The sequence below is a fragment of the Panthera pardus genome, unplaced genomic scaffold (genome assembly GCF_024362965.1).
Source record: "Panthera pardus isolate Hobbes unplaced genomic scaffold, ASM2436296v1 HiC_scaffold_23, whole genome shotgun sequence".
NCBI lineage: Eukaryota > Metazoa > Chordata > Mammalia > Carnivora > Felidae > Panthera > Panthera pardus.
This window is the reverse complement of record NW_026526799.1, coordinates 3,385,811-3,408,472: the sequence shown is the minus strand read 5'-3', so window position 1 is coordinate 3,408,472 and position 22,662 is coordinate 3,385,811. Positions and strand designations below refer to the sequence as shown.

The window sequence follows — 22,662 nt, the reverse complement described above, 5'->3', positions numbered from 1 at the left end:
AGAGAAGGGGGAAGGGAAGAGAGAGGAGAGAGAGAAAGGGAAACCCAAACAGGCTCTGTGTTGACAGCAGAGAGCCCGATGTGGGGCTTGAACCCACGAAGCATGAGATCATGATCCAAGCTGAAATCAAGAGTCGGACACTCAACTGATTGAGCCACCCAAGCACCCCACAGTACCTTCATGTTAACAAGCTTTATTATTATTATTTTTATATCACCCAAGTAATACACGTTCGTTGCAGAAGGCTTAGAAAATATAAGCTAGTGAAATACAAGAAAGGAAGTGCTGACATCACCCACAGTCACGTATCTGGTGATGGACCTTTTGTGTATTCTCATCCCTAGTCACATACACCTTCACAGCCCTTTGTGTATTCTCATCCCTAGTCACGTACACCTTCACAACGTTTATTCTCATCCCTAGTCACGTACACCTTCACAGCCCTTTGTGTATTCTCATCCCTAGTCACGTACACCTTCACAAGGTTTATTCTCATCCATAGTCACGTACACCTTTACAAAATTAAAATGGAGTTATGGTATCTCTACCTTTATACCCTTTTGTAACTTGCTTATTTCTATCGACTGAATCAAGATCCATGTCATAAAATGATTAATCTTCTATGATACTGTTTTTAACGGCTGTATAATAACCCGTGTGTCATGGCAGACTTTGTTCAGTCAACCCTAGTTATTGGATATTTAGATACTTTTTTCTGTACGTGAAAAAATTTTACATAGCATTTATAAAACCATTTTCATAATCTTTAGGGATATCCAAGATTATGTTCGTGGATTGAAATCCCTGGTAGTGAAATTGTTGGGTTGAGAATATGCGTGTTTTTTCAGATTTTTGAACCATATTCCCAAAGGACCCTCCAGAAGGGGTGTGCCAGTTTGATACTCTTGCCAGGAGTATGTGAGAGTATGTTTCCCAGCACAGTTATTGATTGTGGGAATTACTTTTTTAGCTTACTTCTGAATCACAGGTACTTTGATACATAGCATATAAAATTGATCTCTTAGTGCTGTGTTAACTTCACCTTTTGGATTATGTGTAAGGTAGATTTCTTTCCTGTTTGTCATCATTTTTGTGAAATGTATATTTGTATCTTTTGCCTATTTTTTCATTAATACGTTCATTTCCCCCCCTTACTGGTTGACGAGCTCTTTCAACGGTTAGGACATTTGCTCTTGGTCTGCCTTATATGTTAATGAAGTTACGCCCCACGTAGGCATTCGCCTTCTGACCTTGTGGACGGAGGCCACTGAAACGGAGGAGCTTTTGGTTTTCATATAGTGGGACTCCTAACTCTTCCTTTATGGTTTATGGCTCTGTTGCTTTGTTTAGAAAAACTTTTCCACCCCACCCATAAAAGTATGTTTATTCATACTTTTCTTTCGAAACATGTTTCCTTTTCTTCCCTTTAAATTTCCAAGCTCCTGATTTTAACGGGCAGATACTGTGCAGTAGGGTCCTAATTTTGTTTTCTCCCAAGTAAGTAGCTGGTTGTCCTAATACTCCATTGAAAAGTTCAGCCTTTCCCCTCTGGAGAGAAACGTTTTGTTACAGACTAAATTTTTACATTTTAAGTTTGTTTCTGGTCTTTTTTTTTTTTTCTCCTGTTTTCTTGGTCTGTACCTTGCTTTGCTCCAGTGTTGTATTTTAAGAATTGTAGTTTAAACGTATATTTCAATATGCTTAACTAAAATCTTCCTTGGTTATCTTATTATAAACAATACACGGAAATGTTTCTGTCAAAGCCAAATTCGACACTCTGTGGCTTGGGCAGTGGTGGCCGAGGATCAGAAACAGTACCCTCCGTTTCTAACCAGTTGGGCAGGAAAGAGTCCCCAGGCTAGGAAGGGATGTCTCCTCTTTACCTTGGGATGATTTAGAACCTAACAATGAAGAGGGAGTTAAGGAAACTTAGGGATGAAGCTACCAGTGGAGTTCTGACCAGTGGTAATTTAGTGTAACTAAATTTCCACTTACAGTTTTCTAGTTCATTTCTTTAAAAAAAAAAAGGGGGGGGGGGTGAGGCTTCATTGCTATTGCTGTTTTACAGGTGAATAAACTATGCATGGCTGGACCAGTAGGTGTGACAACTTTAAGGTCAGAATTTGCTAGAAATGCGAATTCTTGGGCTGGCCCCTAAGGTCTTTTTCTAGCCTGGGAGTTGAGAGACCCCAAACTACATTTTCACAAGGTCAATTTGGAAAACTCCAAAACAGGAAAAATAGTTTGCTTTGGTGCCTCATGTCCCAGAGATGCCTCTTAGAGAAACGGCCTCTCGTTCTGCTCCGCTACCAGGACTCCTGCTTGCACATTACTGCGGGTCAGCTGACACTGAGATACCAGAGTGCAGGCCAGCAACACCTGCCGGTCACAGCCCCCAAGGCCAAGCGCGGCTGGCTTGGGCCTCATCGCAAGAGCAGGCCTTGCCCATCCCGCTGAAAGGCTGTCCCATGTGACACGGCCAGGCTTTCTTTGACATCAGAAAGGGTAAGGAGCCTCGGAACCATCTGAAGGCTCTGGGGACTGACCTCAAGATCTAAGAGCTAGAAGCTGACAAGAGGTTTTGTTCCCTTATTTCTATTGTAATCTTTATTGCCTGACACTTAGCCCTGATGAATGAATCCTTTTAGAGTTTACAGAGAGCGATTTTGTTCTCCAGCTTCTAAGGAACCCTAGGTGCCAGTTCACAAAACTACAGATTTCCCTGCTCTCCGAAAGCAGAGCATTGCCACCAAGCCTTTTGTAAACCGAAGTGGCGTAAAGCAAAGAAGAAATTACCGTTAATTTATGTGGAAAATGTTTTGAGCATGACCAGGCCCCCCAAAATAGGCTCTCTTACACTTTTCTGATACCTTAGGATACATCTTACTACTGCGTGCACAGAATGAAATCGAGGCAAAGCGCAGATGCTCACGGACGCAGTTCAAAGCTGCCGGGACGGGGGGCTGATGCCAATGTTCTGTACACAGTTCAATTCTCACTACTTGGGGTCCATGCTGCCTCTAGTGGCTCACTGCAAAACAGGGGCTGAATGTTTTCTCATTTTCGCCTTTTTTTTTTTTCTTTTTTGGTGAAAACAGAAATCCTCTTTGGATTTCTTCCAGTTAGCAAAAGCAGGTACTAGTTATTGTAGGTCTCTGGTAAACTGATGGGGTGCGACCCAGACCTTCGAAAAGCAGAGTGTGCCTGTCACCAGTTTGAGAAAGGAGCTTTATCCCCATCTAGTGGCCAAAAGGGTAAATGCTTCGGTCTGTCTGAGCCTCCTACCTTTATTTTGTAGCGCAGACTACAGAACGTAGAGAGGAAAATACGGAAAATAAGACGTTCAGAAAAAAAAATTTTTTTTTTCTCTGAGTCAGGATTCAGCAGTCTCAGGGTGATTCGCTTTTTTCCATGGCCCTCCACAAACGTTTGGGAAAGAATGAAGTCAATATCACCGCTAACCTCGAGTACCCTGCTGAAGACCCTTTTTTAATTTGTATTTTCTATTCAAGGTAGTGCATTAATAGAAGTCGGTGAATCCATGAAGCTAATGGCTGAGGTGAAAGACTCTCTTGACATTAACGTAAAGCAAACTTTTATTGATCCACTTCAGTTACTACAAGACAAAGATTTAAAAGAGATTGGGGTAAGTCTTCCGGGCTCTAAATCTACCTGTTGCTACTTAAAGTGAAGTTCCTATTTAAAACCATCAGAGTGTTTCTGTAGGGATTCCGTGAAAGCATCGTCTTGTGGGTGGTGAAAAAAATAACTCCTATTTACCTGGCTCACTGGGAAAGAGACCCGGGACCTCTTAGCTTTTTATTCTGTATCTTATTTTTTTTTTTAATTTTTTAGGGTTTTTATATATTTTTGAGAGAGAGAGGAAGAGAGAGAGAGAGAGAGAGAGAGAGAGAACATGAATGGGGGAAATGCAGAGAGGGAGAGAGACACACAATCTGAAAGAGGCTCCGGGCTCCAAGCTGTCAGCACAGAGCTCGACGTGGGGCTTGAACCCACGAACAGTGAGATCATGACCTGAGCCGAAGTTGGGCGCTTAACCTACTGAGCCACCCAGGCACCCCTGTTCTCTATCTTATTAAAGCCGGCTAGAAGCCAGGATGAAGGAACACATTTCCACAGCCACTTCTCACATAACAAAATGATCCCATCACTTTGTAGTGGATTTTTGATAATGAAAATCACAACTGTGTCAGTCATATCTTTTGATACTTGGCACCAATACTGATTATTTTGCACTGCTTCTCAAGGAAACCAATAAACAGGAACTGACATTTCATGTTTGGAAAACTGTTAGAAGTGGCCTTCCAGAGCGCACATGTGAGCTCTCGGGGACCTGTAGGTGATCATGTGCCTCTTGCTTAGTGGTGTTTGTGCATATGTGCACAAACAGCGTTGAGATTCCTGCCTCACCGGACTTCTACTCTGGCGGGGCAGCCTGTGTTGACTTCACGCTGGCGGGGCAGCCAGCTGCCCCGAGGACCTGCCCCCAGGTATCTTCAAGAGTGATCTGAATGCAAGTCCAAGCCAGCTGGGAAGTCATTTGAACCTTGGCTTCCTTCCTTCCTTCCTTCCTTCCTTCCTTCCTTCCTTCCTTCCTTTCTTTCTAATGTTTATTTGGGGGTTGGGGGGATGAGGGGCAGAGAGAGAGGGAGAGACAGAGAATCCCAAGCAGGCTCCGTGCTGTCAGCACAGAGCCCAACACAAGGCTGGATCTCACGAACCCTGAGATCATGACTTGAACTGAAATCGAGTCAGACGCCTTACCGAGTGAGCCACCCAGGTGCCCCGTCTGCTTTCCTCCCTCTCCTTTCTCTGGGCACGGCGCATCTCATGGGGTGGCCCCTGGGTCAGCATCAGCATCACATTAGAAAGGCAGATGCTGGGGCCCTGTTGTAGGTTTCCCAAATGGAGAGTCCTGGATGCCTGGAATTCAGGAAGGTTGAATGAAAAACGAAAGCAACCATTCAGGGACTCCCAAGAACATTCTGCTGCCCCCCCCCCTCCAGAATGCACCCCTCAGCCCCTTACTCGTGGTCTCTGTCCCATCCATGTCAGGGAAAGCAGTGTCCTTCCTGACCTCCGAGGTCTGTCCTCCACTGGACCCCGGAGTCTGTTGCCACATCCATTGTCCTCTCTCCTGAATCTCCATTCTCTCCCTTTCTATCACCTCCTCTCAGTTAACATCTGGACACATCCACGCAGCAGCCCTTGACTCCCGGCACCACACCCAGAGCAGGCTTCCTGAGACGCAGACTGTCGGCAGCTGCCCGCAGGGGAGGGACACTGAAGATCCACTCCAGCCTCTCCTGCCCTCTGGGGCCCGATTCTCTGGCCTCTCCTGCCCTTTGGGGCCTGACCTCGGCCCCTTCCCACCGTTACCTGCAGCCCCCCGGGGTGTTTTGCTGTGTTCTGTTCCTGGCCTTTCTCCCCCTCCCCTCCCCTCCCCTCCCCTCCGGGCTAAGTCATGTCACCTCTCGGATCTCAGACGCTCTTCCCTTTGGGAAGCCCCTGCCCTCCCCTCACAGAATCAGGGGCTCCTGCGCTCCCCGCGTGATGGCACTAAGCGCCTCAGGGGTAAGGATCCTGCCTCGTCCACTTTTGTGGCCACGATGTCCAGCATGGCATTCGTGCTTCCAAATTACTAAAGAACAGATGGCTCTAGAGAAGGAGGGGCGTCCTGGGGACCGGGGGGACCAGAACAGCCTTTGCAAACGCAGAACCTTAAAACCAAACGCCTCCTGTGTTGAAAGACGTAATACGCCATTTCTTCTCGTGGTGTCGTCCTTGAGGAAAACCACAAGTCCGCCCCACAACGTAGGTCTTCCGTTTGACCTGCTTCAGAGCCGGCTGTGGACACAAATGGGCGGACTTGTGTGCAAAATCCACCTGTACTTAAGTGTTGGCATTCCCCACGCAGCAAAATAGTACTCTAAATGGCTTCCTTGTTACTCAGCTGCCATCTGATACAGAAATGCTATAAAGCTACACTTAAATCCTAGAACGATCGAGAGTTAAGAGTCTACTCCTCAGAAGCCATTCATAGTCTCGACTGTGCTGCTGCGTCTCAGGCCTCAGGAGTGGGGAACCTGCCCATTTAACACACGGCTGACTTCTATCTGTAAGGGGTTTTGTGGGTTCAGTTCTTGGCCCGTCAGCAGCCATCACCCCTGTTTTACAGCCACACACGGAGGCACAGAGGGAGTAACAGATCTGCCCAGAGCCACGGAGCATATAATAAAGATGCTTCTGGGTTTTTATCCCATATGCTCTCTTCACCTCTTCATTATGGAAGTGGAACCAGTGTTTCATTCACTAAAATGCTAAGTGATGTTACCTGCATACTTCGCTGGGATGGCCTGTTCTTGTGTGTACGTTTGATGTCAGATACCTGTTTTCCAAGGATTGTAGGCATAATGCCTTGCCCCATACAGCTGTCCTGCCGACAGTATTTCTGACATAGGATCCCTCTGCTGGAATACAAACTGTGATGGGGGAACTTACTACCACACAAGACAGCCCCTTCTGTGAATGCACACGTCTGATATTTATAGTTGTTACATTTTGTTAAAGAGATTCTTTTTTTTTCTTTTTTTTTTTTTTTAAGAAATTTCACCATTTCAGAGGTTGTGAGTGTCTGTTTCTCAGTGTGTACATGTTCACTGGAGGTATTTATTCAACTTGTTCTGTTATTGTTTGGGAACTTTATGGGAGACGCCTAAGTATTCTAGGGGTTACTAGAAATTTGTGCTTTTATAATCTCCTTTTTGGCAAGGACTTGACAGTTGTGCCAAAGGAAACATGCTTGTTTTTGGCAGAGTTAATTGGCTGGAAATTATCTGGATGTGTTATTAGAGCACTGAAGTGAGGGGCCCTATAGACAACTTTGGGAAATGGAATCTGAGTGCTGATACTGTGTCTTTATGTTCATATAGGTATTCATTCTGCCATCCATTTATCCATGCATCCATTCACCCACCCTTTCCTCCACCCACCTGTCCGTCCATCCATCCATCCGTCCATCCGTCTAACCATCCCCCATGCCTTGAGGACCATCAGTAAGGGTAGCCTCTAGTGGATGCTGGGGACACACAGACGTGTAAGATCCGTCCCTGCCCCTAGAATTTAGGTCACCCGAAAGCAGTGGCTGTGATCATGGAAATAACAAAAGTTTCTTTGCCCCGTGTTTTGAATGTACAGTTCTCTGAAAGACTCTTTTGTCTTGTTCAGCACCACCTGAAAAAGCTGGAAGGCCGCCGCCTGGATTATGATTATAAAAAGAAGCGAGTAGGTAAGATACCAGACGAAGAAGTCAGACAAGCGGTAGAAAAATTTGAAGAGTCAAAGGAGTTGGCTGAAAGAAGCATGTTTAATTTTTTAGAAAATGATGTAAGTATTTAAACCAACCAGGAGACTTTAATGTGAATGAAAACATTGACCATATGAGTAGGATCAACATGTTGAGAAGCTCTGGAGCCTTAGTTTACGAGAGCTTCCAGAATTTTCCGTAACCATTATGTCCTGCCTCAGAAATAGCTTCAGACATTTGGCAAGTCCCAGCTCAGACCTCAGATCTCAAGAAGGCCTGTTTATGCCAGGACTGTTCCGGAGACCTGCTCCAGGTAGCCCCGGGGAGGGGGATGGTTTGGGGACTTGCATAGCAGACCGGCCTTTGTGTTTGAGGCCATAGCATTGGGACTTTGCAGTGGAACGCGGGGCCCACGTCATGCGTAACGTGCGCTTTTGCTCAGACTGAGAGAAGCACGCTGTGAGGCAGGTGTGTGAGGAGGAGAGGCTCTCCGGTGCCCTGCCTTGTCATCGCGAACACGCAGGATATAAAAGCGTGACCTGCGTTGTTCAGCTGTACCATAGCGGTGCCTGTGGACTCGGGAATGATGAAGGTCTGGACACACATCCCTCAGAGACGCCAGTACCCTGTTGTGCTGTAATTGCCACCACCAGCTTTTATTTTATTTGTTCAAGTGAAGTTAGATTCGGCGTCCCTGAGGGGCATGGCGATCCCCACCTGGGCACCATCAAGGCCGAAGGCCTCCCTTCTTTGCCTCACTGACGAGTCCGTGGGCGTTTGTCGTCACTGCCTTTTTCCACCTGCTTCTGTGTGGCGTCCCTGCCCTGACGCTGGCCTTGCTGATGCCCTGAGCCGTTTTGGCCCAGCCTTAGCTTTGGGCCCCCTTTGCTGAACTGTCAAACCCGTGGAGACAAGTCAGAGGATTTATTTATCTGCAAAACCATGTTCTACTTACAGTAGTGTATCAAAAGGTACATCAAGGTCTTGCGCTTTTGAGTCAAGTCAGACAGAACGTACGGAGCATCTTTTTTATTTGCCGTGGTGACGTCGGGGGCGGATTCGTATGTTCAGTATTAGCAAGACATTAGTCGCGGAGATAACAGTTTGAAAATCCCCGCGTCCATTAAACCTGAGTGCTGAAAAGCACCCTCAATTATGTTTCTCCTTTTAACATTTTATCAGGGTGCTTACATCTTACAGGAAGCAGGAAGAGGTCTACACAGTTGGCTGTTTTCCTTGTTTATTTATTTTCCCTTAAAAGTAGAACTTGCCTCTTGAGATTGTCCCCAGGCAGCAGGCGATTTTGGTTTTGTCTCCGATTGCTGTATTTGATTCTTCGACGTGTTGAGAAAGTGGGTTTGAAGTGCGGCATGTCAGGTGCACGTTATCCTTACCAGGCCGTCGCCAGCGTTGCCCTTCCGGTCCTGTGCCTGTTTGTGGCGGATTTGAACCCTGAAGTTGAGTCTCGTGAGTCAGACGTGCTGCACCCTCAGCTCAGGGCTGGGTCCACACCTCCGCCGACAGGCTGTGCTGGCTCATTTCGGGGACGGCCTTGCGCCTTCCGGCCTGTCCTTTGACAAGAGCTCCTGGAAACCAGCCGCGGAAGTGGGAGGAAACCGAACTTCTCGGCAGCTGGGGACTGTCCCGCCGCCTTGGGACTGGGCTCCTTCCCCTTCTCTGCCCTCCTGCCCGTGCCGCCTTTAGCCGCGGTGGTGAGCCGGGTGCTCTGGTTGCTGACTCTTGCGGGAGTGGCGGTGGTAGTGCCCAAGAGGTGGCCGGTGATGGCGATGCCGACAGTGGCAAGGGGGCCATTTCTTGAGCGCTCACGGTAGAGCGTATGGGGTCCTAGGGGCGTCCCCTGTGTGACGACACCCCTGCTTTTGCCTTTCCCCTTCCCGGGGTTATAGTTGAGGAAACCCACAAGTTACTGACCGTGTGAGCCCCAGAAGGCCGCCTTCCTTCTGTTCGTGGGGCACCAGCGGGCAGACCCAGAAGGGGACCGCCCTGTCCTTTTCCGTGTCCGTGTGTCTGGGCAGTCCCTTTGATGAGACGGGGCGTGGAAAATCTTCCCCGGTTCAGCCCTTGGGCCTGCCATGCTAATGCGGAGGTGGTTGTGTGTGGGGATCAACAGCGGGCGACTTGGTGGGGGAAGACGGGGAAACCGGTGCATGGAGGGAGGAGGCGTACGTACGTGGAGCTCTCGGCCCTGTCCTTGGCCCCTCTCTACAACCAGGCCAGGCCCAGCGGGTCTGCAGCCCTCAGGACCCTGACTTCCTGCTCTCTCCGGGTCATCAACCCCACGTCGAACCTTGCCACTTCACCCCTCCTACCTGTGTCTGCTCGTCCCGTAGGAGGTAGCGGGTTGTGCTGTTAACGTCTCTGTGGTCAGATGAGTTTGGCGGACCATAGCGGAGACAAAATTCGCAGCCTTCTTTGTCACCAGACTTTTCAGAGTCTTTGTATGATAATGTGAAAAATTAATCTCTACGAGCTTGCTAAGGATACTCTGGGAAGTCTCTCCAACTTGTTTGGCCACAGAGCTTGTCCACAGCATCATCGTTATTGCTGTCATTTCAAGGGACGGGTGCCATGTGGCATAAGGTGCATTAGGAAATTCCGGACTCTCCAAAAGAAAGCACCCAGCCAGGAGTGGACGACCTGAAATCTGGTTCTGGTCTCACTTCTGCTCAGCTGTTTGCCCCTGGAGAGTCGCTTCGACCTACAGGTATCGGGCCCGACGTGAACAAGTGCAGGCAAGACACCCTTTGGAAATAAGAAGTGGGGAATAGAAGTAGAAGAGGCTGTTATGTAGGCTCCCGCCGTCATTGGCTTGCTCAGACTTTCTCAGAAACTCTGAATAAAGCTCTTGCCCCATTGGAAAGGGCATCTGTTTGTGATCAGACTCCTTCAGCTTCTCCGAGGAATCCAGAAAGAGTGGAGGTCTTTGAGACGACAGAGCAAGAAGTCACTTTGATGAAAGCGATTCCTATCGAAGTTGGCCTCCCTTGGAAACGTGCCATTTCGGTCGTGAAAGGGGACGGCTTGTCACGTTCCAGAACAGGTGCCTTTCCCTCATTCAGGCATGCCAAGCACGCTGCAGACTCCAGAGATCTGGGGGCAGGGCATTACCTACTCATGCCCAGTATCTCTCCTCGTGCTGTGGCCCTCAGAACGTGCCTCTCGGCCCACCTACCTGGCTGCTGACCAGTCCTGGCAACTGACTTCTGAAGATTCTGAGGAGGACAGTTCACAGCCCTGCTTCCATACTCCCCCCCCACCCCCCCAAGATAGAGAGCTGCCCTTATTACAGTCTGTAAGCCTTTGAGCCCTTCTTCCTTTGGGTTCAGCCCTAATCCTTTGCCCTTGGCCCACTGGCCAGCCAGCGGCTCAGAGCCCATTCAGGTTTCCACCACCCTGCCCCGCCCTGCCCGGGAACCCCTGTATTCCCGGTGCGCAGTAGTATGGGGACGTCTACACTCTGCCTCCATCCCCACAGCTCAGAACCCCCAGCAGCCTCATTGGCTCATAACTGGCCACTGGTTTGCAGCTAAAGAGAGGGTTTTGAGGTAGAGTGCACCCCCGGGCGACACCCAGTCGATGCACGGCCTCTCGTCCCTGGGAAGAGAGCGAGGAACCACGGCGTGGGGTGGAGTCAGCCGTGAAGTCCCCAGGCTCAGCCACGCGGGCACGTTCCCCACGGAGTTGGGTTCCTGTAAGTCTCAAGGCAACGGCTCCCGTGCCCCGTGAACAGGGGACCCTGACCAGGGCTATTTCCATTGCTAGGTTTTGCTTCTTTTGAGAGGAGACTAGAGCAGCTCAGAAGTAGCAGTTTCCTCTTCCTCTTGTAACAAATCACCACACACGTGTGCCTTCAAACAACACAGATCTATCGTCTTCCAGACGGGAGGTCAGAAGTCCTCACGTCACGATATTGGCAGGGCTGAGTTCTGCCTGGAGGGTGTAAGGGAAGCAGCCATGTCTTTGCCTTTTCCACCCGCCAGAGGCACCTGCTTCTCCGTCAAAGCCCACTGTGAGGCATCTTCACACCTCTTACTTTCTTCCTCTGATCACCTTCTGTGACCCTCCTGCCTTCTTCTTCTAGGACCCTGTGATGACACTGGGCCCACCCAGATAATCCAGCTAATCCCCTAGTTCAAGACCCTAGTTCAAGGCCATTTTCCTGTCCACCACAAGCTCTTCCTGGTTCTGTTCTGGTTCCCCTGGTCGCTCGTGTGGCCTCTTCCTCCCTCACTGTCAGCTTACTGGGAAGTCTGGTCGAGTTTCCTGCCTCAGGTGCCTCGCATGTGCCCCCATCTGAACGGCCAGGGCCGTTGACTCTGAGACGGGAGTCAGCCGTCTGGCGGTTCTCCCCTGTGTGTGTCGTGCGAACCCTTCCACGGGATGAGGTCACACCTTACTCTCAAGGTGGCGCCGGCAAAGGGGTGGCACCGGTCTCAGCGGAAGCAGAATGAAACCTCTTTTCTCATCCCAGTGACCTTCCCCGAGTCAACAGATGGAGTGGTGTGGCCCGTGGAAGAAACGCTCTGCCTTCTGGACAGGCCCTCGCAGGGCCTGGCTTCATCGCTGCCATGTTTCTGCCTATCCTGGTGTTTGATTCCAGCTGGGGATGGGAGGCAGAGGCCACCCGCAAAACACCTTGCCGCTAATGGCCTGGAATCCTCCCTGTTCTGGCATAAAGGGGCAGATGGTCCCCTTGTGACAGCGCGTGGCTTCACTGTCAGCCTGAGACTTTGCAGCGGAGTCCCAGCTCTGCAGGAGTTGTGTGCAGCAGGTGCCATACCGCACTGCGGTCCCTCCCGGGTTCTGAGGGGCCTTGGGGTTCCCTCCCTTCCCGGAGTCAGCCAGAGAATGAATAGTTCCAAAGGCACCTCTAGATCGCCCAACCTCTTTTAGCCAGCCAGACAGGACAGCTGGTAGTCTTTCCGTCTGCACCTCCCTGCTGTCCACCCCCCACCCCCCGATATGTTTCGAGGAATATTCACTTAGCTCTTTCGCTGTTCCTTTGAAAATGAGAAACGTCAAACATATTTCAAAGTGGGGATTAAAATAGAAACTAACTTTACTGAAGACGGGGAGGTGTGGCCCAGATTTGACCCAGATCGCAGCTCTCCCACCGTCGGGAGGAGAGTTCCTTCTGCCGCGCGTTCTCCTGTGGTCGAGTTAGACCGAGGCATTGGACTTGTTTAAACGTCAAAGCCAAAGAGGTGAAACTTAAGAGACCCGTAGGATTTTGTAGGGGCCCGGCTGTCTTCGTTTTGTTTTTTGGGTTTGGGGACATTTAAGGCCTGGCTTGTTGCTTTTCTAGTCACAGGGCGTGGTATGGTCAGCGTCACGCAGCCGGGTTTCCTCGTTCGGATGCTGATCGCAGCGGGGCACACGCGGAACGGGTGGCTCAAGTGTGCATTTGAACCCGTGTTTAAAATGCTGGGCGCGGGTGAGGAAAGAGAATGAATAGGCAGCTGAAGCATGGTTTGGAACAACAGATGGGAGCAGCTGGGGTCTTTGAAGGTGAATGAATCCATGGCTGGTTTTATGGGGTAAGTATGTAGGGGTGAATGAGCAGGGCAGACTTTGCCCCAGAGCTACTTAGGACATGGAGGTGATACATTAGGCTTCGGGGAATCTTTGGAAGAGGGGGATTGATTTCGGTGTGTGTCCTTGTCTGGAGTTCCTGGGACTCGTGCTGGGGTCCTCGTCACCTCAACCCAGAGGTCCTGCCTCTGAGGCTGGCCGACATCAGCCTAAGGGACCCTGCTTTTGCATAGCAGCTGCTCGGGCACGTTGGGGAAGCAGGGAAGCTCCCAGGCCCCACAGGAGAAGTCTCTTCCTCGATTCATGCTTCCCCAGGTCTTCTGGGCTTTCTTACGTGACTTCGTTTTTTTGACATCCACTGTATTTTGGTCACTAACTTCATGAATGTCGTGATTCATGGGAACGAGAGATGCCAGAGGCTGTATGGTTCATTCCTTCTTGCTGTGTGTTTCAGGGCGATGATTTTGTGCTGACGGCAAAAAAAAAAAAAAAAAAAAACCATCTAGGGAGCAGGCAAGCCTTTGCCCTGGTGCACACTCTGTCGCTCATTTCGCCTCTTACGTGAGAACAGTTTCATTTACTTAGTTTCTTGATTTGACTTAGCTAGAAAATGCCCGTAGAGACATTTCACTAAGAAAGCAGTTCATTTACTAAATGTTGGCCTCACTTGTAATTGGAAAAGCTTTATCTCTCTGTTTTCAGATCCGTGAACATTAGAGCACAAAAATCTCCTGGGAGTATCATCTAATTGGAAAAAACAAGCTTTTATCGAGTTAAATCAAATTTTAATCACAAATAAATTTGAACATGGTTTTCCAGAATCTATAGCTTTATACCGTGACCTGGGTGATTATTATGCGGGGCTCCGAGATAAAAATGAAATGCAATAAAATGGACCGGAGCCGGGGAGGACACAGGGCTTCCCTGCAAAGCTGGCTCTCTGTTGCTGGTTTCCCTTCTCTCTGAACACTACATAGGCTTTGGGATGATTTTGCGCTTTCGCTGCAGGTAGAACAAGTCAGCCAGTTGGCTGTGTTTATAGAGGCGGCTTTAGACTATCACAAACAGTCCACAGAGATTCTGCAGGAGCTACAGAGCAAGCTACAGATGCGGTGAGAACCTTTGCGTTCGTTACAAGCCAGGACCGCAGGGTTGGACCCCGTCAGAATCAATCCCTCTGTCTGTCCCTCCGTCTGCTCCTTCCCACCACACCATCCTGTTTTGAATTTTCTTTAGCTGGCTTCCACGCTTGGGTGTGGGATGGCACTGAGAGAATAGACTACGGGGCTCCGGCCAATGGGACAGAGCCGGGAAGAGCAGTCTGGCAGGCTTTCTCCCTTTTCGTGTTTCTAAAGCCCTTTTCTGTGACCTGTGTTCAGGGCACCCAGACACAGTTGCTCACCCTACAGAACCGTCCTGGCTTCATGGCTGATTTGGGAACTTAAGCTGGGGATGGCGATGGCTTATACCTCCCTGCCAACGTCTAGGGATGTGGAGAAGCGTGACACGATACTCAGAAAATATGTAAAAAGATGTGTTTTTACCTCACCAGTACAGATGTGAGGCCAAGTTCATACTACTGACTCTTAGAGGCGTTGAAAGAGTCCAAAATAACCTTCTAATGATCAAAGAAAGACTGCTGTTTCTTTTAGCCTTTAATGATGCTGTGTTCTATACTTCTCTGAAAATTAATAGTATCATATGTCGTGTGCCCAGTGACCCTATTAATTAAAGTAATGGGTTAACAAATCTACCCTTTTTCTTGACCGGGTTTTGTAACAGAATATCGTTTTTGTATGAGATTATGATAATGGGAGAACTGGGAGGGATGTTTGCTTAAATCAGTGCCAGAATTCTAGAGGGAAGACACAAGGTGGGGCTGGTCTCTGAAGCCTCCAATTCGGTAGGCGGGGTGTGCACGCAGCGCTCACGTGAGCGTGTTTGCATAATCCTCTCTATGAGCAGAAGGAGAGAAAAGGCAGCCAATGCTGTGGAGTGTCCAGTGTAACCCTGGCGCCTGACCGATGCCTCACAGACTCTTACGAGAGACACGCTCTTGCAGATACAAAGTTGAAAAACTCCACTGGGCACCTACACCTATCACTTTGAGCTACTCACGAATCAGTGCGTAAAAACCACCCCCGTCACGACTGCCACCCGTCACCCAAGTCTGTAGGCTCCTCAAGGCAGAGCAACTGTATGTCTGGAGACTCGGGCTTCTCCCTCGGAAGTCTGACCGGTCTCAAAATGCATATTTCAGAATATCGGCCGCATCCAGCGTTCCCAGACGAGAGTATAAGCCCCGGCCCATAAAGAGGAGTCCTAGTGAACTCAATGGGGTGTCCACCACCTCGTCAGCGAGGACAACAGGTAAGATGACCATTGTGTGTTGCTAAGTGTGCTCTTCAAGGAGGTGCTGCCCAAAGCTTTTGCTTACTGCTTGTTGCTGTATTTGGTGTGACCCTGTATTTGACCCTGACTTTTTTTCTTTGGGTGTTGGGTGAATCCCCTTTCCCACCCCATTAGTGCCCCTTTTCCTGCTTCCTGGTTTTGGATACTTCTGTCAAGTTTCGAAAACCAGCACCAGGAAGAATTCCATCACTTACTGCCTTCTAATACGTTAAAACCTTGGCCGTGGAACCTTCGTGCTACATTGTCCTCTGTCTTTACATTTTTAACTCTTTCAAAATATTTCCCTAGTTTTTAGAAAAGTGTGAACATTTGTTGAGTTCCTGCTATAAGCTAGGCACTGTCTTAAGTGCTGCATCATTTTTTAATTAGACAAATGACACATATATATTCTTGGCTGAAAGGATCCAACAGAGAAAAACAACATTCAGGTGGTGTAAGTCATGCTGGAGGTCTTTTGGTCACCCCCTCCATCCCTGTCCCTTCCCTAGATGTAGCTGCTGTTAACAATTTGGTATGAGCACTGTCCTGTTTATGTGCGCGTATACGCATACACCCGCACTATATACGCACAGTTGTAGATTATTTTCTGTTTCTCAAATACAAGATCTTACTAGGTGTATTCTTCTGCATCTTGCTTTTGTAAATGCATCGCTATCTCTTGGAGTTATTTCCGTGTCATGCGCATAGATCTATCTCTGTCCCACAATTTTTTAATGGCTTCATAGTTTTCTGTTATATGTTACCATTTCCCTATTAGTGGACGCTAAGGTTGTTTCCAATTATTTGCTAAAAACAGTATACTTTCATCTGCCTCCATGTGCTCATGGCAAGTCTTTCTTGCAAGTGGAATCCTGAGTTAGAGAGAATGTAAATTACAAGTGATAGTAGCTATTGCCAAATTACCTTTCAGAATGGGCACAGTGCTTTTGACGTAGTAATGCCTGTTGCCCCACACCCACATCATTCGACTTCCATTCTTGCCAAGCATTCATGGGTAAAAAATTGTATTCTCTCTTCCTTGTCGTAAATAGGGAAGTTGAACATTTTCTTCCTTTCTATATTTTCGTTTGCCATTTGTATTTTCTCGTGTCTGAATTGTCTGTTCGTGTAATTTATTTGTTTTTTCTTTTAGGTCATTTACTTTGTCTTATTATTCATAAGAATTCATTACATATGGGGATATTGATAGTTTTTTTTCTGCAGTTTGTTGTTGTGTATGTGTGTGTGTGTTTTGTTTTTTGTTTTTTGTGTTTTGTGTTCTCGTTTTTTAGTTTTATTTAAGTGATCTCTGTGCCCAACCTGGGCCTCAAACTCGCGACCCCAAGATCAAGAGTCACATGCTATTCCTACTGGGGCCAGGTGCCCCAGAGTTGTGTTTTTAGAGTTCTTTATATATTGTAAACACAAGTCCTTTGACAAATACGTGGTTTGAAAATATTTTCTTTCACTCTGTAGCCTTTTATTCTCTTAATAGGGTTTTTGATAGATCAAAAGTTTTTAATTTTGGTGCAGTCCAATTTCTCATTTCTTCCTTTTAGGATCATGCTTTTGGTGTGAAGTCTTAAGAATCCTTTGACTAGCCCAAGATCCTAAAGATGTTCTTCTGTGCTTTTTCCCCAAAGTTTCACACTTGCACATTTCAGTCCATGGTCCACTTTGAGTTAATTTTTGTATGACGCTGAAGTTGAAGTCTCATTCACCCATGAATTTCAAACTTCTCTGCAGCACATCTGCCTGTGGGAGCTACACGGTCTGGATTTTCTTCCAATGCTATCACTATCCTTTCAGATTTTTTTTTTCAATTAAAAAATAAAAATGATGGGACTAATATGTGTATATAGTCCTAAAAAGAAAATGGTGCTACAAGGCCTTTAATGAAAAGCAGCTGTCTCCCTTTATGCCCTCTCCCCATCTTCATTTCCTGTTCTCGGAGGAAAGCACTTTCAGCTCTTTGTTGGGTATTTAGCTCCATTGTTCTAAATAATACGCTATTAGTTCTTGATTTTTTTGGTTTAGGATAATATCTGTGGTTTCCTGATACGGCAGATGAGCTCTTTGCTCCCTGTCCTCGGCCTCCCATACACTTCCCCGTCCCACTTCCTCCTTCCTCCTTCCAGGTTACTCATAATCACCATTTTCATGTAGAACCATCACTTTGATCATGCAGAACTCTTACGGTGCCTCCCCTCTGTGCCTCGTTGTTGTGTTCAGTGTGGTGGCCTCTGCTGCTTGAGGGAGACATGGGCGGGCCCGTGACATTTCTGGCTGCTCTTGGGTGACTCACTTGAGTGTGTGAATGCGGACACACGCAGCACTCAGAGCGCTGCCTCATGTGATAGTCACCGTGCCATCTGGATTTGAAGCTGGGCTTCCCCTTCTCAAGCTCTGGCCTGTTATAAGTGTGAAGATTGGTGTCAGGAAAGGGGTTGTAGTTGGCCTCTTCTCTCTTTTTCCGTCTACCACTTCTGTTCTTAAAGCTCCAGGGAGCATATTTCCAGCTCTCTTACAAGTCTTTTTAAATGTCTCTCTCCCTCGGGGTACCTGGTAGCTCAGTTGGTTGAGCGTCCCAACTCTTGATTTTGGCTCAGGTCATGATCGTAAGGTCATGGGATTGAGCCCTGCGTTGGGCTCCACACTGAGCATGGAGCCTGCTTGGGATTCTCTCTCTCTCTCTCTCTCTCTCTCTCTCTCTCTCTTCTCTCTCCTCTCTTCTCTCTTTCTCTCTGTCTCCCTCCCTCCCTCCCCTTCCTCTGCCCCTTTCCCCTGCTCGCACTCTCTCTAAAAAACAAAATCTCTCTCCCATGACTTGTTGTGAAATAAGAAAAACATAAGACATCCCCCTCCTTCAAGCTCTCCAGAAATTTCTCTAAAAACCCTTTCTCATCTCCATCTCCTGACCCATCTATAGCATAGATGAGTTTGGGGTCAAGAGTTGTGAAAACTGGTTTCCCATCTCTTCTGGTTTGGTTTGTGTGTTTGCAAGTTCTACGTGGCGGTCTCATAGGCATCCATTTTTCTTTTTTAAATAGTTCTGGAGCCTTAGATACGACTTTGATTTTCATATCCTATAACAACCATTTATAATGTTACGAGCATAAACATAATATTCACAGCAGTATCACATAGTGTTCTATCGTTACATTTCCATTGTCATTCATATTTCTGTTGTCTTGCTCTCTGGCCTCATCGCAAGTCTTGAAGTAGGGCGGTGTTAATTCTCTAGCGTGGCTTCTCTTTCAAAGTGGTTGGCCTGTTCTAGTAGCATTTCCATGTGAATTTTATGCTTTTTCATTTTTACAAAACAAAGCATGCTCAGATTTTGAATTGGTTGAGGTTGAACCTGTACATCAATTTAGGGGGAATTGACAACTTAACAACATGGGCCTTTCCAGTCTTGAACACAGCCTACTTTATTTTCCACTTATTTAAGTTTTCTTAATTTCTCCAGCCATGTTTTACTATTTTCAGCAGTTAGGTCTGGTCCATTTTTATTTTTATTTTTATTTTTTTTTATTATTTTTTTTTCCCATGGAATTTATTGTCAAATTGGTTTCCATACAACGCCCAGTGCTCATCCCAAAAGGTGCCCTCCTCAATACCCATCACCCACCCTCCCCTCCCTCCCACCCCCCATCAACCCTCAGTTTGTTCTCAGTTTTTAACAGTCTCTTATACTTTGGCTCTCTCCCACTCTAACCTCTTTTTTTTTTTTTTCCCTTCCCCTCCCCCATGGGTTTCTGTTACGTTTCTCAGGATCCACATAAGAGTGAAACCATATGGTATCTGTCTTTCTCCGTATGGCTTATTTCACTTAGCATCACACTCTCCAGTTCCATCCACGTTGCTACAAAAGGCCATATTTCATTTTTTCTCATTGCCATGTAGTATTCCATTGTGTATATAAACCACAATTTCTTTATCCATTCATCAGTTGATGGACATTTAGGCTCTTTCCATAATTTGGCTATTGTTGAGAGTGCTGCTAGAAACATTGGGGTACAAGTGCCCCTATGCATCAGTACTCCTGTATCCCTTGGATAAATTCCTAGCAGGGCTATTGCTGGGTCATAGGGTAGGTCTATTTTTAATTTTCTGAGGAACCTCCACACTGCTTTCCAGAGTGGCTGCACCAATTTGCATTCCCACCAACAGTGCAAGAGGGTTCCCGTTTCTCCACATCCTCTCCAGCATCTATAGTCTCCTGATTTGTTCATTTTGGCCACTCTGACTGGCGTGAGGTGATATCTGAGTGTGGTTTTGATTTGTATTTCCCTGATAAGGAGCGACGTTGAACATCTTTTCATGTGCCTGTTGGCCATCCGGATGTCTTCTTTAGAGAAGTGTCTATTCATGTTTTCTGCCCATTTCTTCACTGGGTTATTTGTTTTTCGGGTGTGGAGTTTGGTGAGCTCTTTATAGATTTTGGATACTAGCCCTTTGTCCGATATGTCATTTGCAAATATCTTTTCCCATTCTGTTGGTTGCCTTTTAGTTTTGTTGATTGTTTCCTTTGCTGTGCAGAAGCTTTTTATCTTCATAAGGTCCCAGTAATTCACTTTTACTTTTAATTCCCTTGCCTTTGGGGATGTGTCGAGTAAGAGATTGCTACGGCTGAGGTCAGAGAGGTCTTTTCCTGCTTTCTCCTCTAAGGTTTTGATGGTTTCCTGTCTCACATTCAGGTCCTTTATCCATTTTGAGTTTATTTTTGTGAATGGTGTGAGAAAGTGGTCTAGTTTCAACCTTCTGCATGTTGCTGTCCGGTTCTCCCAGCACCATTTGTTAAAGAGACTGTCTTTTTTCCATTGGATGTTCTTTCCTGCTTTGTCAAAGATGAGTTGGCCATACGTTTGTGGGTCTAGTTCTGGGGTTTCTATTCTTTTCCATTGGTCTATGTGTCTGGGTCCATTTTTAAATCAATCTCTCAATACTTCAAAAATTTCATATGATTTTAAATAGCATTTTAATAAAATTTCAGGTTTTAATTTCTTATTGCTAGTGTATAGGTATACAGTTGGTTTTTGTGGATTGGTCTCGTTTCCTGCCATGTTGCTAAATTCACTTATTAGTTCCAGCAGCTTTTTTTGTAGATCCTGTAGTTTTTCTGTAAAGATGATCATGTCATCCACAAATAAAGGCAATTTTACTGGATGTCAGGATGGCTTTTATTTGTTTTTCTTGCCTTTTTTGCACTTGCTAGAACCTCTGGTATCATGTTGACTAGGGTAGTTGGAGTGGACATGCTTGCCTTGTTCTTGATATGAGAGGAGTGGCATTCGGCATCTCATGATTAAGTATGATGTTAGCTGTAGATTTTTCATAGATGTCTTTTTTCAGATTGAATTCCCTTCCAGGCATAGTTTGCTGGGAGTTTTTATCAGGAATGAATTTTAGATTTTGTCAAATGCCTTTTTTGGCATCTGTGGAGATGATAATATGTTTTTATTTTAGTTTGTTAGCATGGTGAGTTCGGTTAAATTAATTAAAGCAGTCTTATATTCATGGGATAAGCCCTTTGTGAGAAAGGTTGTTTTCTTTTTTTAAAGTAAACTTAATTTTAGAATAGTTATGGGTTTATAGAAAAGTTGCAGAGACAGTACACAGCATTCCTATATACCCGTAACTGTTTCCCTTGATGTTTTTCTCCCCTTATTATTAACATCTTACTAGTTTGGTAATCCAGTGAGACTGTATTGATACATCATTAACTAAAGTCTGTACTTTATTCACATTTCCTTAGTTTTTACCTAATGTCCTTTTTCTGTTCCAACATCTCCTCCAGGACACTGCATTGTATTTAGTCATCATGTCTGCTTAGACTCTTGACTGTGACAGTTTCTAAGACTGTCTTTGTGTTTAATGAGCTTGGCAGTTTGGGGGAGTAGTGTTCAGATATTCTGTAGAATGTTCCTCAGTTGAGATTTGTCTCGTTTTTTTTCAGGATGAGACTGGGGATTTGGATGTGGAGTCAGGGCCACACCACAGAGGCCAGGTGCCATTCTCGGGGTATATTCCATCAACACGAATTCTTTATTACTATTGATGTTAATTGTAATCGATGCTGTCGTTGACCCCCTGGCCAACCCAGTGTTTCTCAGCTTTCACTGTAAAGTTACTCTTTAAGATAAATGTTTCCCTGTGCAGAAGTTTTTTTAACCACAAATTAAATTTCCTTATAGATCTCAGGCTATTGAGGGCATCTGTTTCTTCTGGAGTGAGCTCTGGTAGTTTGTGTCTTTCAGGGTATTTGTCCATTTCATCTAAGTTGCCAGATTTATTGGCATAAAGTTGTTCATATATTCCCGTATTTTCCTTGTAAGCTCTGTAGAGTTTGTAGTGATCCCACTGCTCTCGTTTCTGGCAGAAAATTTGTGTCTTCTCTCTTTTTCTTCTTGATCAACCTGCCTATTGATGCCTCAGTTTTATTGCTGTTCTCAAAGAACCCGTTTTCTGTTGCATTGATTTCTTTCTTGCTTACTGTTTTCTAGCTCACTGAGTTCCACTTCGATCTTTGTTATTTCTTCTCTTTTGGATTTCATTTGCTCTTCTTCATGTAATTTCTTGAGGTAGAAGCTGAGGTCACTGCGTCCTTTCTTCCTTCCTAATCTGTGTATTTAGTGCTGGTCTTTCCCTCGAAGTACCACCGTTAGCGGTAACCCGTAGCTCTTGGTATGTTGTCTTCATTTTTGTCCTCTTTGGAGTACTTTCTAGTTTCACGTTTGATATCGTCTTTAACCCATGGTTTACTTCCCTACATTTGGAGGATTCTCCAGATACCTTTTCTGTTTTAGATTTCTAATTAATTCCATTTTGGTCGATGACGTAGTCCGTGCGAACTGTACCCTTTAACATTTTTTGAGACTTGCTTTATGGCCCAGAATAGAATCCATCCTGGTAAATGTTCTTGACTTGAAATGCACATGGATTCTATTCGTGTTGGGTAGAGTGTTCTACAAATGTCAATTAGGTCACATTGCCTGATAACGTAGTTCAAGTCTCCTGTGTCCTTATGGATATTTTGTCTATTCTTGTGTTCAGGTTCCACCTGCTCTCTTCCTTTCACGCTTGGTGCCTCTGGAAACTCTGCCTTCGGGCCGGTGACCACCCCCGAGGCCCTGCCCTAGACGTAGCTCTTCGGGCCACCTTCTTTCCTCCTCTTCTTGTCAAGCCTTTTTTTTTTTTTTTTTTAATTTAAATTCAAGTTATTGATTGATTGAGCACTGCAGCACCGGTTTCAGGAGCAGAACCCAGAGATTCCTCGCTCCCATCCAACACCCAGTGCTCCTCCCAGCAAGCACCCTCTTCAGCGCCCATCCCCCACCTAGCCCTTCCCCCACTCCCCTCCCCTCCAGCAACCCCCAGTCTGGTCTCTG

At 46.5% G+C, this 22,662-nt stretch overlaps 1 protein-coding gene across 6 annotated transcripts in view; it reads left to right on the top strand.

Moving 5' to 3' along the window:
• SH3GL3 (SH3 domain containing GRB2 like 3, endophilin A3) overlaps positions 1–22,662 on the top strand; it is a 131,735-nt gene that overhangs the window by 90,926 nt on the left and 18,147 nt on the right. For all 6 annotated transcript variants that reach the window (XM_019460420.2, XM_019460414.2, XM_019460417.2 and 3 more), the window contains 4 exons: positions 3,513–3,646; positions 7,249–7,407; positions 13,889–13,992; positions 15,141–15,250. In XM_019460420.2, coding sequence (XP_019315965.1) covers positions 3,513–3,646; positions 7,249–7,407; positions 13,889–13,992; positions 15,141–15,250 — 507 coding nt within the window. The remainder of the gene's footprint in view (positions 1–3,512; positions 3,647–7,248; positions 7,408–13,888; positions 13,993–15,140; positions 15,251–22,662) is intronic.